This window comes from Cupressus sempervirens, chromosome 5 (assembly GCF_028749045.1).
Source record: "Cupressus sempervirens isolate cs-2001-9-10 chromosome 5, ASM2874904v1, whole genome shotgun sequence".
In the NCBI taxonomy this organism is placed as follows: Eukaryota; Viridiplantae; Streptophyta; class Pinopsida; order Cupressales; family Cupressaceae; genus Cupressus; species Cupressus sempervirens.
Genome location: NC_143122.1, coordinates 624,370,195 through 624,388,069, shown reverse-complemented (window position 1 = coordinate 624,388,069; position 17,875 = coordinate 624,370,195). Strand labels below are relative to the sequence as shown.

At 34.6% G+C, this 17,875-nt stretch overlaps 1 protein-coding gene across 2 annotated transcripts in view; it reads right to left on the bottom strand.

Moving 5' to 3' along the window:
• Positions 1 to 16,934: 16,934 nt before the first annotated feature.
• LOC149557445 (Cation efflux family protein) overlaps positions 16,935 to 17,875 on the bottom strand; it is a 150,386-nt gene continuing 149,445 nt past the window's right edge. The window contains exons 12-13 of one of the 2 annotated variants that reach the window (XM_089832094.1): positions 17,731 to 17,809; positions 16,935 to 17,606 (exon numbers count right to left, since the gene is read on the bottom strand). In XM_089832094.1, the coding sequence (XP_089688220.1) occupies positions 17,482 to 17,606; positions 17,731 to 17,809 (204 nt within the window). In that variant the 3' untranslated portion in view covers positions 16,935 to 17,481. The remainder of the gene's footprint in view (positions 17,607 to 17,730; positions 17,810 to 17,875) is intronic. The other variant, XM_089832095.1, reaches the window with a different exon arrangement.

The window sequence follows — 17,875 nt, the reverse complement described above, 5'->3', positions numbered from 1 at the left end:
TCATAGTAGGCATCGGCCTTCACATGATCCTTCATCTCCTTCGCATCCATTACAAATTCTTTCACAGCATTCAAGGATATTTTCTTATCCCTATAGAATTTTATGCCTTGAATGGGGGAGTTAATTACCTTGGTGATAACCCCTTCATTGACCTAGAAGTCGACCCAATTAATTTTCACCTTCCCCTCTCTCCATGTCTTCACCATAAGGTTAGTAATCTTTTGATCCCAACCATGAAGTTTTTCAATGAAGGACGAGATACCACCTTCCCTCAACTTCTCCCACACCCTTGAACGCCTCTTCCACTTCTCAACTTCTCCCTTTGGCTCCCTTTGATGCCTCTCCCCAACCATTATGTTGCAGAAAGAAAAACGAAGACTTTGTGTTCTCCAGGCACCATGAGACGAACCTTGGTTTATCTCACAAAACCTGTACTTGCCTCCAACCTCAATAAAGCAATAGAAGTAGTAATTACCATTTGCCCATAAGATCCCCCATAAAATGTGCCAAAAGCCCCCCAATTATGATGACTCTGAATTAGCTTGTGCCAAGCTCTAATTACTTTATAAGTTTGATTAACAACATTAACTACCATAATTACACTTTGTGTTGCCTGTTCTCCCATGGATTCTCTCTAGCTCAATTATACTTTTTGCATCCACCAAAAATCCCTCTCCTCTAGACCATCTATGTGAAGTGTCCCTCCTTAGTTCCTCATTAGCCATACAATCAGCAACCACATTTCCCTCATAGTAAACATGTGACAGAAAGACCCTTTCAAAAGAGAGGAAAATATTTTTTCATTTCCTCCATCATGTTCTTAATACTCCATGATGGAGGGTGTTCTCCCCTTCGGCATTTAATAATGTTATTTGACTCCCCTTCCAACCAAAGGCATTTGACCCCTACCTCTTTAGCCAATTTAGTAGTTTGAAGGGCTACACAAGCCTCCACATTATGATTTGTTTGGTATTTGAGGGGGAAAGTAACTGCCACAATACCATACCCATGACTTTTTTTTATCACCTCTCTGATCTTGCCACTCCCAAGTTACCTTTGGCTACACCATCAAAGTTGGATTTGTGCTAACCTTCTGGGGGTAAAGACTAGCGAAACTCCTTTCTTCTTGTTTGAGTATCAATACTTCTATCATTATCACCTACAAAAATGTTAGATCCTTTGATAAACATATAGTTTTCCATGAGGTCATTTTGAATTTTACCAAACACAATTCTAGCAGGAAGGTTAGCATCCCTAAAGATCTGGTTATTGCATTCCTTCCATATACCCCATCCAAAATGAGGCAAGCCCCATTTACTTATAGTTTGAAGCCTAGGACCTTGCCAAGAATTATCCCACTGCCTGAAGAAATCAGTAGTTGAGTTAGGAGCACATGAGCTCAACCCAAAAACTTGATTGAAAAAAGACCAAACCTCTCTAGTGAAGGAGTAGTGTATAAACAAGTGATCCACCATCTCATCCTAGTTCTTGCAAAGGACACATCTATTAGGAATAAGAAGACCCCCTTTTCTCAAGTTGTCTATAGTCAGTATCCTATTCTAGAGCAAAAGCCAGATGAAAATGTTGATATTAGGGATAAGACCAGGGAACTAGGCTTTAGCCCAGTCCAGTCTTGAATCTTGCCTCATAATAGCTTGGTATCCAAAGGCCATCGAATAGGTACCATCCAAAATATTCTCCCAAACAAGCTGGTGTTGATCCTCATTCACAACCATAGAGTTAAGAATAGTCATTAGAGGTTTTAGGTCCTCTGATATGGTAGTAAGATCCCTCCAATCTGAGCCTTGTTTGTAATCAGTTACAAATCTTCCAAACCTCTAGATGCAAATGTAGGCCCATCTTTTAAAATTAGGAATGACAATAAGAGGCCCCTATAACTACTAATTGTCCTACCAAAAAAGGGTATCCTCTCCATTCCCAACACTCGATTTTTCCCTACTGTTAGCAACTTCTCTGGTGCTTAGAAAATTGTTTCATATATTAGATCCTTTGGGAATAGACTCACTAAAGAGCAAGTTTCTGATTGAGCTATTTGTCTTCCATGATGTCCCTCCAGTCCCCCTTGTTGGAAAAGATTCTCCAAACTCATTAGCTTGGAGGGCTTTGTTGAAAGGTCACAATTTCCTTATCCCTAATCCACCATTATGTTTTGGAAGGCACACATTATCTCATGCCACCAAGGGTAAATGCTTGTTGCCTTCCAATCCAGACCAAAGAAAGTTTTGCTAGATCTTCTCAAAGAGATACACATACTCTCTTAGAATCCCAAAGAGACTCAGTGCATAGGTTGGAAGATTTCGAGGGGTAGATTTGACCCATTGAATCTTGTTAGCTTGGCTAAGACTGACTCCTTTCCTGCTTCTAGTTTTTTATAAACCCGTCTATTATGTTATTCCAGAAAGAGTCAGGGTGTCTTGGACCAATGGGAGGACCCAAATAATTAGAAGGTAGGCTTCCCATTTCATAGCCCAAAATAGTAGCAATCTTCCTCTAATGCTCAATTAGAGTATTCAAGAAGAAAATAGAGATCTTGTTCTAGTTGATTAGCTGCCCTGAGCCCCTAGAATAAGAGCTCAAGATATTTTTCATCACCCAAGCTTCACCAACTATGGATTTCCCTCCCATTATAGTATCATCAACAAATTTTTGGTGGGAGAAAACCAAGGGGCCAAAAGAAGGTTTGATTCCAAATAGAGTACCTACAATTCTATTTGTAGAAACCATCCTTCCAATACAGTTAGCCAAAATAATGAAAAGAATGGGGAAGATTGGATCTCCTTGCCTTAGACCTTTGTAAGGTTTGAAAAAAGTTGAGGGGGAGCCATTGACCAACACAACCAGGGAGGTAGTTGTCACCAATTGGCCAATAATTTTGATGACCCTTGAATTATATCCAAAGGCCCTAATAACTCTAAAAGAAAAAGGCCTAGTCCACACGATCATAAGCCTTAGACATGTCTAGCTTGAGGAGGAAACCTTCTCTCTTACCTTCTTCCAAAGAGTGGATAACTTCATGGACAGTCATAATAGAATCTAGGATTTTTCACCTTGGGACAAAATCGGATTCTTGAGGTGCTATAATGGAAGACAAAACCTTGATGATCCTCGAAGCCAACATTTTAGAGAATCTTATAAAAAGAGTTACACGAGTTGATAGGTTTGAATTGGACTACTGAATCCACCCCTGCCACCTTCAAGATAAGCACTAGGAAAGTGGCATTGACCTCCTTGAGAAGACTTCTTGCACCAAAGAATTCATACACTGCTTTAGTAACATCCTATTGAACCACACTAGAGAACATCTAAAAGAAAAAATATGGGAACCCATTTGGACCCGGGGACTTGTCAACTACAAGAGAAAATACTATCTACTCAACTTCTTGATGGGAGGGAACAACCTCAATCATCACATTCTCCTCGGGTTGGATCAGAGCTGGAATATTCGATAAGATTTCCAATTGATCATGTTCCACCAGATTAGGGTCTTTCACAAGTAGATTAGTGAAGAAGGAAATAGCCTCAACAACTATTTCTTTTTCTTCTTCCATAACAACTTCTCCCTTCTCCCTTCTTTTGGCCCCTTGGTTTTCTAATTCTTCAAAGTAGAGGTGTGGAAGAACCTAGTATTATTGTCCCCCTCTTTCAACGAGACAACCCTTGATCTCTGTTTCCAATTGGCCTCCTCTTGACTTATAACATTGTGAAGCTCAAAAAGGATATATTTTTCCACCTCCAGTCTCTCTTCATTATACCCCTCCTTTTGAATAGCATCCTATATGATGCTTAGGTCAACCAAGATCAGAGATTTGGAGTGAAAAATATTACCAATATTTGACTCGTTCCACTTTCTAATGTTCAACTTAAAATTTCTCAGTTTCTTAGCCACCTTGAACATTGCAGACCCCATAATATGGATACTCCATTCTGAGATATAGAGAGAAATGTCCAGGTCAGAGGCCACATTTTCTCAAATTTGAAAGGGAAGTTACGTTTGATATCAATTGGGTCTAAAGTGAGAAAAATGGGCGAATGATCCTAACTAGTCCTGGCCATTAACGAAAGATTGCAATTATAAGAAGACAACTAGTCTAAAGAGATGAGAGCCCTATCCAAACAAACTTGAATGCATTCTCTACCCACTCTTCTATTAGACCAAGTGAAGAGACCTCCCCAAAGGTCAACATCTAGAAAAGCCAAATCATTGATAAAGTTGGAAAGGTCCACCTTGTCTAGATCTGGAGGCAGACCTACCTATTTTTCATCCTCCCTTAAAGGGGTGTTGAAGTCCCCCAATATAATAAACATTCCCACTTGGAATCTAGATAAAAAATTCTTAATTTTAACCCAATAATTCCTCCTACCATTCTTAGTGTTGGGAGCACACACATTCAAAAGAAACTAAGATTCTTTATTTAATATTTTTAACTTGAATGAGGAGAATATTACCTTCACCGTATACAACTTGAGACTTGAAAAGATATGAGCTACAGAGAGTAAGAAAACCTCCCAAAGCCCCTTCTGAGTTCATTATAAAGCTCTCCAATTTACTACTAAAAGAGATTTTTTCCACCACCTCCTTTCTCATTTTGGTTTCTTGTATAAGGATGAAATCTGGCCTATGATGCCTTATCATATTTATTATTACCTCTTGCTTGTGGGCTCCATGTAGTCCCCTTATGTTCTATGATATGACCTTCATTTCTTCTTTGATAGGTAGGTCTTTTAGATGGTCCTTTGGCTCCCATCCGCTAGGATCCTTCTAGTCTTCTCCTTCCTATTTTGATTGTTACTATTTCTTCTAGGAGTCTTAGGATTTTCTCCAACATCAACCTTCAATTTGCTTATTGTTGCAACAGGGGAAACTGGGGAAGGGTCCCGACTCTTCTTTTCCTTTGTGACGGATAGGGTAAACTTTAAGAAACCCTCCTCTAGAAAAAAATATAAATTATTTGTAAACCTTTAATTATTTTGAAAACCCAAATTATTTTTATTAGCGAATCTCTCAATTTTTTAATTTTAAATATTATTTACATTGGCGATTATTTTGGAATCATAATTTTGAGTAGAAAATATTAGCGAATCTCAATAATAATAGGAAGTTTTCTAATCATCATGGAATATTACAAATCAAAATCAAACATGTTATATCTCATAAAAATTCTGAGGATAATTACATTATATTTTAAATCAATAGTGAAAACTAATTATTGGTAATATATCCCTAAAGTAACTAATAATTATGATAATTATTGGTGAATTAATTTTAATTTATTTGATAATATATAATATTTAGGTGAGTCAAATCTAATCATGTACTCAATATTGTGGTGAATCTTTAAGTAAAATTTTTTTAATACTATAAATTATTGAGCGATTTAAAATATTTTAGAGCTAAATTTAATAAATATATGGCGATTTAGGTCGTATTAAATCTTAAATTGTTAGCCAAATTACTAGCATTTTTTTTTTTAAATTTATAAAATTACAAATATTCACCACTAAAAAACACCCTAGTTACAGATGTCCATTTCCCTTGGCATTCATCTATACAGGTTGCAAATAGAGCCTTCATACGAGTAAGTTGCCCCGACGAAGAGGATCTAACCATATCCACCACTCTTGAGATCTTCTTGGGAGAGGCAATCCCCATACTGAGATTACCTTGAGGATTAAACCACTTGAGAGAGCTTTCTCCTCCCTCTCACCCCTAGCTTGAGTCATAGGGACATAAGATATATCCCCGCCTATTTTTGGGTCAAGACTTGCTTTCCCAGGCTGATCCTTTTGGATTAATTCCCTCGTAGGGCATGACTGCTTCAAGTTTTCTAGATCATCTGGCTTAGCCACCATCCTTTGCTTTTCAAACACTGGCCTTTGTGATTCCTCACAAAAAGTTTTGGTACTTGTAGGTTCTGTCCCTAGGACTTCCTCATCTACCAAAGGAGGAGCAACCTCTGTTTTCTCCTGCTACTACTCCGGAACTGATTCCTTGTTAGTTATTTCCTTCAATTTCCATTCTTCCTCTCCCTCTTTAGAGCTATCGATTTAAGATGTTATTGAGTCCTATGAAATCAATATGTAATGTATTTTTTCAAAGTGTTTAACAAGGTCCTAAATGGTTGTTGATTTATAAGGATTGTTGCAAATGTATTAGCACTGTTTGTACGATATCTATTTTTCAAAGATACTAATCTCTTGCATTTCTATTGTGGCTAAGACAAGAAGAGACATGTCCCATGATGGGGCATGTCTATTCATTGATTTATTATTTATGATTAGTACATGTATATTAGACAATTATTGATTATATAAGCTTATGTATGTATGTATTTATTTATACATTAATTATCTAATGATTACTAATCAAAATGATTAACTATTAATCATACCAATATATCTACAACAATCAATCTAATTGAAGCTACAACATTAACACTCTCTCTTAGCTAGGTAGGAAAAACACATGAATAGATATTACCTCAATGAAATATTTGGAATGACAAGTTTTAAGGAGATCTTTGATCAAAAGATATCCACCATTTAGATATCATCTCATGATATCAAGAGTAATGGCCTCATAATATCAAGATACATTATATTCACCAAGTACTCAAAAATGTCCATATATATTGTATCCTCAACTCACCATAGAAACATGCATGGTTTGTTTAAGGAACTTAATCTAGCATGCAAGATATAATCTATCATGATTTATCTCAGACATCATTGAACATGGTTTAGGGTTAAGGTCATGGTTTAGGTTTTAGGATTAAAGTTAAGGTTAGGTTTAGGGTTTTGATAAGGGCTAGGGTTAGTATTAGGATTATGGTTAGCATAAATGTTAAGAATGTCATTAGGGTAATCGTGTATATCATAATTAGTATTATGGATAGGGTGACTGTTTTCATTTATATTCTAATTAGGCTTAGTATTGGGTTTGAATATAGTGTTCAAGTTAGGGTTATAGTTAGAGATATGATTAGAAATGGGGTTGAAGTTAAGATAAGGTTTAGTGAGGGTCAAGATTATGATTAGGGTAAGGGTAAGATTTAGAACATAGGACTAATGTTATGGTTAGGATTTAAGATTGGGGTTTAGGAATATGGTTTAAGCTTTATGATTGGAATTAGGCTTCAAGATATTATTTAGATAAGGTCCAAGGTTTAAGGATAGGGTTAGAATTAGGAACAGGGTTAGGGTAATAGCTAGGATTAGGGTTAGGATAATTATTTAGTATTAGGGTTAGGATTTATGAATTAGGATTAGTGTTACAATTAGGATTTGGAATTAGGGGCACGGGTTATGATTTTTTACTAAGATAGGGTCCATGTTAGGATTAAGATCATAGGGCTAGGATTAGGGTTAGGGTAAGGGTTCATATCATTGCTAGTATCATGGTTCTAGTCAAAGTATGGTTAATGTTAGGGTTTTGGAAAGTTGTGGTATCAAATGTTTAATTTGAGATAAATTCAAACGAGCAAACAAAATCATATCTTACTAACCATGAACTAAGTTTGTAAATGTTAGGTTGATTGTTGAAATACACATTGTATTTTTAAACCTACAAAATCATGGTTCATCGTTTGTATGATAATTTTTTCTCATTTGATATTATTTGAAATTAATAGTTGAGCATCATAATATTCCTTATTATTTAATATCATCATTATATAATAGATATGTTTGCCCCAATAATTTTTTTTTAAATTTAATGATATTGTATGATTATGAAATGATTTCATTATATGTATATAAAGTGGTGTTTGGAATACATATTTTATATTTCAACATATAGAAGCTTAGTTCATGGTTAATAAGATGTGATTTTTAACTCATTTGATATTAAATGAAATAAATTGTTGGATATCTTTTGTAATAGTTTCTAAATTAGTAAACTAATAGTGTCACCATAAATGTGATGTCAAATACATTCCCAAATGCATCGATGAGCTTCTCTTTAGCTCAATTATCATACTTAGTGTTGATGGTTGTATAACACTCATTTCATGACATTTGTAGCCCTAATAATCATGAATTCACCATGAAAGAAGGTTATCATATCCGATCATTCATTGGGCATAACACCAAATGAGAAAAAAACAAATAGATCTTATTAACCATGAATTAAGATTTACAAGATAAACAACCCAATGTGTAACTTCACCTATTATGAACAATGAACTTGTGCAGATGCATGAGGTTGTGAAAATTTTGTATTTCTACACTTTATGTATTTGCAATGCCTTTGCCAAAAAGTGTCCATGTGCAGATGCAAGAGCAATCATTGGAGGCATGGTTGCTTATAGAAAATTTTGTGCATTTTTGCACCCATGGGATTTAATCACTGATCATCTTTTTCAAGATCAATGGATCAAATTTCATTGTGCTCATGTGATAAAATATAAGACGTGCAAAATGTTAAGCCCTTAGGTGCACAATGGAAACATTTTGTATTTTTTTGCATCGAGGTGATGTTGTTTGTGCCTCTCCTTTGAGACAACTAAACCAACAAAGAAAGAATGAGATACAACAAGAAATGATTGGTTGATTACAAAATGTAAAATGACCTTTGAATATTGGCAAAGCAAGAGAGAGTGGGGGGCATTGAATAAGACATTGTGTTTAAATAAAATGTAGTGGAAGGTAGGGTAGGTATTGACAACTGCCAAATGGAACATAAAAAATGTGAATTTTACCTAGTTTCTATTTAGGTAAGTAATGCTATGAACTATTTACACTACCATCTCGCTTAAGTATGTCTTAAGAAGAACCATTATTCATATGATGAAGGGTCATGACAACTAGACCTTCATAGGTAATTAAAAAAGAATCATAATACATATGATGATAGGTATCAGAAAGTACACCATGTTATTTACCCATGAATAACATAGTACACAACTAATGCAGAAAACAAAAAAAACTCATGGTACAAAAATCCTCTCCAAAAAATAGATAATGCAAATTATGTATTGATTTGCGAAGTGGTGAAATGAGGTCTCCATAATACCCCACAAGAACAACATCCATCACAAGAATACAATGCAAGTATCACTCCAAAATAAAGAAAGATAAAAAAACATTTCCCCCCATAATGTAGTATGCTCAAAACTATTGAACAAGTTGGAAGCCAAAATAAACACGCATGATGACAAACAATGTCTCCTCTTGCTACAACAAAGATCTAAAGGTGTATGTAGAAGAAACTCCATATCCATGAGAAAAAGAGAAGGATAAATCCCACCAATGGAAGTGTGGAAGAAGAATCAACTACCTCCACAAGTGTCTCACCATGACTAGGAAGAACCTCAATCGAGAAAGGTATAGTGGACGTAGAAGACTCAAGTTCATCCTATATTGAACAATTTACAAATTGAAGTGATGTCCAATCAAACGTCCACCAAATATGAAGCAAACAAATAAATAGCTAGAATCAGAAAGACCTAATATGAAACCATCCTGCTATATCAAAATCATGAAATGATTCACAAACCCATTGAGAGGGATTGAATTATCCTAGCACGAGATGGAGGGGTCAATAAAACATATGGATCATCATAATAAATAAAGTAAAAATCTCTCATGTGGGTTAACAAATGAACATTGTATCAAAAGTGAATCAAGATATGCTAATAATAGATTTTGAGAGATGTCTAAAATCTAATAAACATAAGGACTAAAATTAAACCCAAAATGCTATCACCCACATGGACAACATGAATAAACTAATTGTTTGCAATTAAGAGTCAATCCTATAGTGTTGCACTAAGGTTGTATGGAATCATGGAATCTAATGACTGACAATGTGGACTATAGTTCATGAATCAATCATCAATCCAACATTGATAGGTGCCTGAATGGTAATCAAGACATGACCCTTTCCTAAGTACCTAGGAGAATGTTCGTCGTGTTTGGTTGAAAAGGAAGATGGTAAGTTGGATGAAGGACACAATATATGATGCTCCCCGAGTAATTGTTTCAACTCATGGATTTCCCTATCTTTGAATTATCTTCATTAAAAGATGTAGTGAAAGTCTCACTAGATTCCATCTTGGGCTTAGTTTTTTTTGTTTCTCTATTTTCCCTTGTCTTGAGGTGGAGTAGCAACTAATGTATGAGAATTGGTGACATCATTTTGATGAAGCTTTGATTGTTCCCTAGTCAACCTATCACAAAAAAAGTATCAAAAGGTGGAGTGGTTAAAACAATTATATTTGGATTGTGTAACCATGACATCCATAGTGGAATAAAAGTAAAAAAATAGGAAATACACCCATTAACTTTGTTAATATCAAGAATATACATTCTTTATATATTTCCTCTTTCCCACTACCCTTCAACTAAAATTGTAAGGACTTAAATTTGACCAAACAATTATCAATGGAAGGCAGTGTATTAATAAAAAGGGATGGTAGTTTTGGTTCTTTCCACATAACTCTAGTATTAATAACTAAACCAAAAAGATACTTGAGTATATCCCATACCTCTATACGAGTGATGGGCTCTTCAATTTGGAAAAAAAAGGATTTTAAAAAATAAAGGTAAATCAAGTTCATTGCCTTGTCACACTCCAACATGTAAACCTTTCAAATTCCATATTGACATTAGATTGAGTCTTCCTCAAAGTTGACCACAACCCTTTAAGGAATACAAACCTACATATTTTCTAAGTATGATAGGTGTAAGGAGTGAAAAAATAAAATTGTGCCACAACAAAAAAAAGATCTAAAACTTCAAATTGAAATGAACAACTTAAATACTCCAAATATTCTAACATCAAGAGAACAATGAGAGCTGTACATTTGTACTACTCTAAGCACTTTGAAATCAAGAGAGCAATAAGAGAATTCTCTAAAATCAAGAGTAATGAGACACTTCAAGCTATAAATAGTGTTGACAATAAAACAAATTAAGTGTATAAATCTGAGAACACTCCTCATACATATTTGAGGGGGTAATTAGAGAGTATAGAGTCACTTTGAAATCAAGAGAGCAATAAGAGACATTCTCTAAAATCAAGAGCAATGGGACACTTCAAGCTACAAATAGTGTTGACAATAAAACAAATTAAGTGCATAAATCTAAGAACACTCCTCATACATATTTGAGGGGGTGATTAGAGAGTATAGAGTCCAAGTGACATGTATTAGATAACAAAATTGAAGCTCATAAAAATCAAGAAGAGAGTCTCATCTACCTAGTGAAAAATTGATTCCAAGAGATAGTTAAATGAGGAATGATTAAAAGATTTTAATATTATTCCCAAGGCCAAAGAAGCCTACAGGACCCCCTAAGAAATAACACCTATATTGCAATGAGAAGGCTTTCTAAATCAATTGAATGGCATCGATGAAGATATCACTATGAAATAGAATCAATGTCTCTTAACCACAAATTGCCTTAAACAATATGAATAATTAATTTACGATAGAAGTACAAAATTATGTTATTTATGTCCAATATTTCATATCATACATATTAAAGTTTAGAATTGATAATTAAAAACATATTTAATTTTTAAAAAAAAATAGAACTTATAGATATTTAGCTTTTTAACATCAACTACTATAAATAATAATATAGAATAAGTTCATTCTAATTTTAAACATTAAATTAAGTAATACATAATATAAAATTAGCTTTACCAACATACTAAAATAACATCGAATTAGACTAATCAATCAATAATTTTAATTTAATTTACCAATTTGGAAAAAAAAATCTGAAAATGAACACCGAAAATATGAAATTAGAATGTTCATAAATGCACAAAAGATCCGTTGAGCCATAAGTATGTTATTTTTGATATTTTTGAATATTAAAACAATTAAGAACAAAGGGGTTAACCCATTACAAACTAAAGGCCGGGCCAATAATAGCATAGATTAACAGGCCAGTTGCTAACAAGAATACAAAACAAAGCATAGAGTTTAAACCCAAACATGTCGAGGCAAACTCACCTTGAATGAATGAGTGAATGAAAGATTTTTAATGATGTCCACAAGGCCATAAGCCTAAGGGACCCACATAGAACTCCTAGTCAATCTGATGTGATTTCTCTAGCCTATCTCTTTTGTTGTGAATCTACATAAGTAAAATGGCCCCCTTGAGGAGTCTTGGTCTTTCGAAAAGGTCTTTTATGTTGTTCACTTTTAATGTTTCTTTGTGTTGGCTGTGAATGTCTTCATACACCATACAATCCTTCATATAGTGCCCCTCTGTTTCCACCACACCCTCGTTGCAAAATCTACAAATTTTGTCCTCCCACTCTTCCTTAGAGACCTTCCATCTACCAATTTCACATCTCAAATGGTGGGAACTAGATCTCAATTGAACAATTAGGATTTTTGCCTTTCCTTTGATCTCAGTTCCTAGATATTCTTTGTCATCATGTTCGCATGTGGGATTAAATTCTTTGAGATAATAGACTTTTTTTCTACCTAACTAGTTTTCCCACATGACAGATCTAACTTTTCCTGCCACCCACTTTTTTATTTCAAAATTGTTTTCCGAGCATTCTTGGTAGTCAATGTTCCACTTATTGAACCATTTATCGTTTTTTTTCTTCCATGTCTTCTTCCGACAAGTCAATTCTCCATCAACCACCCTACTAGGCCAGCAATGTGCATCGATTTTACCCACCTTCTTTAGATAACTCAACAATCTAACAATTGTCGAGGCCGCCACCAGAAACATGCCTGCCTCCGCTAAAATAATCTCCTATGGGGCTGTGGATTTGATTATGAGATTAGTTGTAATGAAGTGTTTCTGAATCCTTTCAATTTGTTGCCATTTATGGTTTGATATGCTACTCCCCCATACCTCGCTGCCATATAAAATAACTGGTATCACTAGCAACCCAAAGAGGGTTTTCTTAGTCTTCTAATCCCATAACTCTACTGTCCTACACTTGTTTTGAAAAGGATAAGATGCCTTCCATCCCCCTTGTATCCTTTTTGATTTGCATGTTTCCTAACTGAGCCAGTAATGGAAATCTATCCCCAAATATTTGTATTCTTCTACAATTTCTAGTGCTTTGTCATTAAATATGAAACTGCATTGTTGTTTTCTCTTCCTCAAGGGGAAGACCATGATCTTGGTCTTAGAAGTGTTGACCTCCATCCTTACCTCTATGCAAAAGGTTTCTAAGTTCTTCAAATGTTCTCTTAGCCCTTGTGTTGTTTTAGAAATGAGAATGAGGTCATCGACATATAAAAGCAATCAACCAGCTAAATTCCCTCTCCATTGGCTTTGTTTAGCCACTCCTTTAACTTGTCAATATAGAGGCCAAACAAGGTAGGCGATAACGAGTATCCCTGTTTGACCCCTATGTCATTGCCAAAGCATTCTAACATGCCCACTTTGGTTCTGATTTTTGCTTTAACCTGTTCGTAAAGTTTATAAAGAGTAGCTCTATACTCTGTTGGAACCTCTAGTTCTTCTATCCTATTCCATAACTTATCCCTAGGGACAATGTCAAAAGCTTTCTTAAAGTCAACAAAGCTACAAAAAGCCTCATCCACCTGATTATCCCACATTTTTTCTATGAGGAACCTTAGGCTAATGCAGTGATCAATAGTGGAATGTTTTGGTCTAAAACCTGTTTGTCCCATAGCTCTTTTCCCTTCTTTTTCTACCCATATGTTGATCCTCTGCTCTACCATACTCCCGTAGAGTTTTCTTAATAGTGGGTTTACCATGATGGTGTGGTAGTTGGAAGGGTTGTTGATATCCCCACTCTTATGGAGAGGAATAACTACATTGGTGGTCCACTCCATGGGAAAGTAGCCTTGCATGACCATGTTAAAAATATGCCTAATGTGCGGAGTCAACAAATCTGTCCTCGACTTTAGAAATTGAGCCTGCAGCCCATCAATATCTTGACCTTTTCCAATTGCTAATCTCCTTATCCTTAGAGTAATGTCTTCATAAGAAAAAAGTTCATCCTAATTGTTGGTTGTGGGAAGTGAAACTTTGTCCTCCGGTCTCTCATAAAGAGTCTTTGCATGCTCTAACCATTGAGAATTCGTAATTTTATTTTCAACATGTTTCCTAGCTTGTAACTTCTTCCAAAAATCTTTAAGATTGTGCTTTCCTAACATGATTAGCGCCTTCCTTCGATTAATCACATTTTCTTCTTTTTTGGATTTGATTAGCTGCTTGTACTCTCTTATGATTGTTTTGTTTTCCTTTCTCTCTTTAAATTTCTTTTTTGCGGCCTTGCATTCTTCATCATACCATGGATTAGCCAGAAAGGTGTTTAAGATGCTCTTCTTTATCCTTGTTCTCTTGCAACCCTTTAGTGCTTCCTATGCCAACAAACGACAATCCAAGCAATACTATCTATTCAACATCTCTGAAGTTAACGATGATTAAGTGCTAATTAGAGTTTGCCAAGAGTTCCAATTTGTGCATAAGTTCAAACATTTTTGCCATCTTAAGTAGCTATCCTCAATTTATCCATATGTTGTTTACCCCATGCTCAACTTACATGTAATGAACCCTTGTTGATCCCTGCAAAACAATGTCAATATTAGTAAGATAAAGATATGAAACACGATTTAAAATATAGAATTACACTATTAAACTACCCCTTTTAAACTTAGTACTAATCCTTTGAAGAGACTCCTTTCGAATCATTCAACCCTTGTTAAGTAATTGTCATAAAGGAGCATCTAGTTTTAGGGATCTCTAATTAATCACTTGGTAATGATCCCTCCTTTACCAAGAACCTTTGTCATATGCATATGTTGAACCTCTCTCTCTCTCTCTCTCTCTCTCTCTCTCTCTCTCTCTCTCTATATATATATATATATATATATATATATATATATTGTCTCCTATAGTTTCTCTCTAAAGAAACTACTCTAAAGAATCCTATAGTTTCTCTCTAAAGAAACTAAATTTTAATCATTGAATTTTGAGTTCCTTTTTCAAAGCAATCAAGTCATTCATGAGTTTGTCCAATTTCCTGCAGACTCATGATTTCTCTCTAAAGAAATCATCATTCCTTATTTTGGTACCTTGACAATGAGATACCTGCTCTTTTGGCGGTAATGCTTGCAACTTAATATAAATATGCCCATTTCAATATACTCCGATAGGTATGTTTGGACGTCAATTCCTGGCGACACTACCTAACTGCAATTTGATATATGAATAATATGCTTGTTTCAACGTCAATTCCTTGCAATGTTAGATACTGTAATGCCTGATTCAACGTTAATTCCTTGCAGCGTCTGACGTTGTAATGCCTAACGTTAGGAGAAATGGTCTGTGCTACTTGTATCCTGGACACTTCCAACGATGGCTTATTCAATCATAAGGGTGTTGATATTTTTTTAAACTTAATACACTTTTGTCTATCTTTCCATTTCCTCTGCTTTGATACGTCTCTCCTTCTACTGTGTATCCTTTCCTTCCTATCCTTGATCGTCATTTGTATTAATAGGATGAAATAGGGGAACTTGCCAAACGTCGCCACTACTTCATACCTGCGATCAAGAATATTAATTTCGCTAACTAATATTTCTCTTATAATGTTTGTTCTGTTCATTTCTTCAATGATCATCGATTTATACTTATTAAAGTATATAATAGTGTTTTAAAATAATGATTGTATAATGGTTATCGATTTGTTATCGATGTTTTATTTATTATCTTAGATTTATTATTATCATTAATATTGAAAACATCTTATTTATAATTATTAACTTTTTTTTTTTTATTATTATCATTATTTTTATATTTATCATTATTGTAATGTGATTATTATAATTATCATTATTTTTATTGAAGATATTGTATCATTATAATTATTAAAATTAATTATCATTGAATTAATTAATTATGATTATTATTTTAAATTTATAAATACATTGACATCATTTTATTCCTTTCTTCAAACTGACAGTCATTACAGAATATGAATTTTAATGTAGTAGATTACACGGTTTATTACATTACATGGGGCAAAACCCACGTACTAAAATATATGCTTCCAATGGATCTATCCAATATTATACTCTTACATGCAAAATAATGAAAGATTTTATGGATTTCCCAATTACAAAAACTACAAGATACTTTGATCATCTAATATACTCACTCTCTCATTACCAATTTCCCAATTAGTTTTTGCAACCACCTCATTATTTTCAAGCATTGCCATTAATGTTCTGTTAGTTTAATAACATGAAAGATCGTGAAGTTATAACTCCAAATTAAATTTCCTTGATTAAATCTCGAATGGTTAAGACTTCAACGTCGATCAAATTATAATATGTTCGTTGGTTTCTCAACCTCGTCTACCTGATTTGAATGTTGGATATTGCAGTTAATTAACAACTTGATGTTGAGGATACTTTGCTAAAATCGTATCAACATTAATCATAGGTTACCATACTTTCGAATTTCAATCAGTGGCTTGACAGGATTAAGAAATAGGTTCATAATGAAACCGATCATAAGCAGTCAACATGTATGTGCAAAAAACAGCCTCATTATTAATGTGGTTTTGACTTCACACATCTACGCTGATATTGAATATTATATTTCAATTTAATCAAGTTCCGGGTTCACATAATACCCATCATGTTTTAGGGTTCAAATTCAATTATTGTTGGCGATAACATGCACCATGAGATGGTCATATGGAGAAGTTAATTAGCTCAGCTCGCCATTCATGAAGCCCAAACCCTAGGCAGAGAAGGAACGATAGAACCATTGAGTTTCAACTACAGCAGTCATTAGGGGATGTGAGAGTACATGACAAATGCAACTACTGAATTAATTTTAAAATACAATCCCACCCAAGATGTGGGTATGTGGAGAATGATCTGAACCCAAGTTCTCGGGGGTGCTAGGACCTATAAATAGATAAAAATAGAAATTTGGTAAAAAATTCTACAATCTGAGAGACAATTCTCATCTTTGAATATTTTATAATACTTATATGTGATTGGCTTTGTCAATAATCCATTAATATTAGGTTCACAAAAATAAAAATGAAGCCAATAGACAGGAGAAAACTTGATGATCAAGGATAGGCAAGCGTGGCCAATGGATCAGCTTGCCAATTCTCACTTGATACAAATCAATAGGAAATAAAAGCAGTAAATTTGATAGATCAAATCTGATTACGTTTCTGTTGGATGATCTCAATACCAAGCAAGTGGCGACTTGGTATTCAAACACAGATTTGGAAAATTAGCAACCACCAAATGCAACTTAGGAAATGTAACTTGGTATCCTTCTTTTCCAGTCAGACGGGCATACTTCTTCAGCAAAAAGTGTTGCTTGATGAGTGGTCATATGTTGAGAACGTTAATCGCTTGGGGACCTGGGTGCATTACAGAGGCCTTCAATGTGGATTTTTGAAAAAAAATAAAAATCCAAATGGCATACATCACGCATAAGATGGGATAGGATGCTTTTTCTCAGTGTAAAAACAATATCATGTCATGGTGATGGCCCATTGGGATTATGGGTTTCAATGTCAACATGTTGAATTCCAGGAACAATTCGCTGGATTTCTTTCTCCAACCTGTCAACCTCAGAACCTAGGGCTGCAACCACCTCTTCACCTGTGAAGACACAAAATAAAATTGATGATAATGAGCAATGGGATTTCTTTAGATTTCTGCCACGAGTTTTCCTCTTCTTGACATATATTTTTTCCCCTCAAATAATAATGAACATAATTCATACCATAATTTGCCATGATATCATCAAGTGCAGAATCCTCTGTGTTCTTCACTGCCTCCCGAAACTGTTCAGATTTCCATAACTAAACATCTTTATATCCTTTTTAAGCATTTCCAGTCATAATATTAGGTCAAGCCTTTTCTGACCA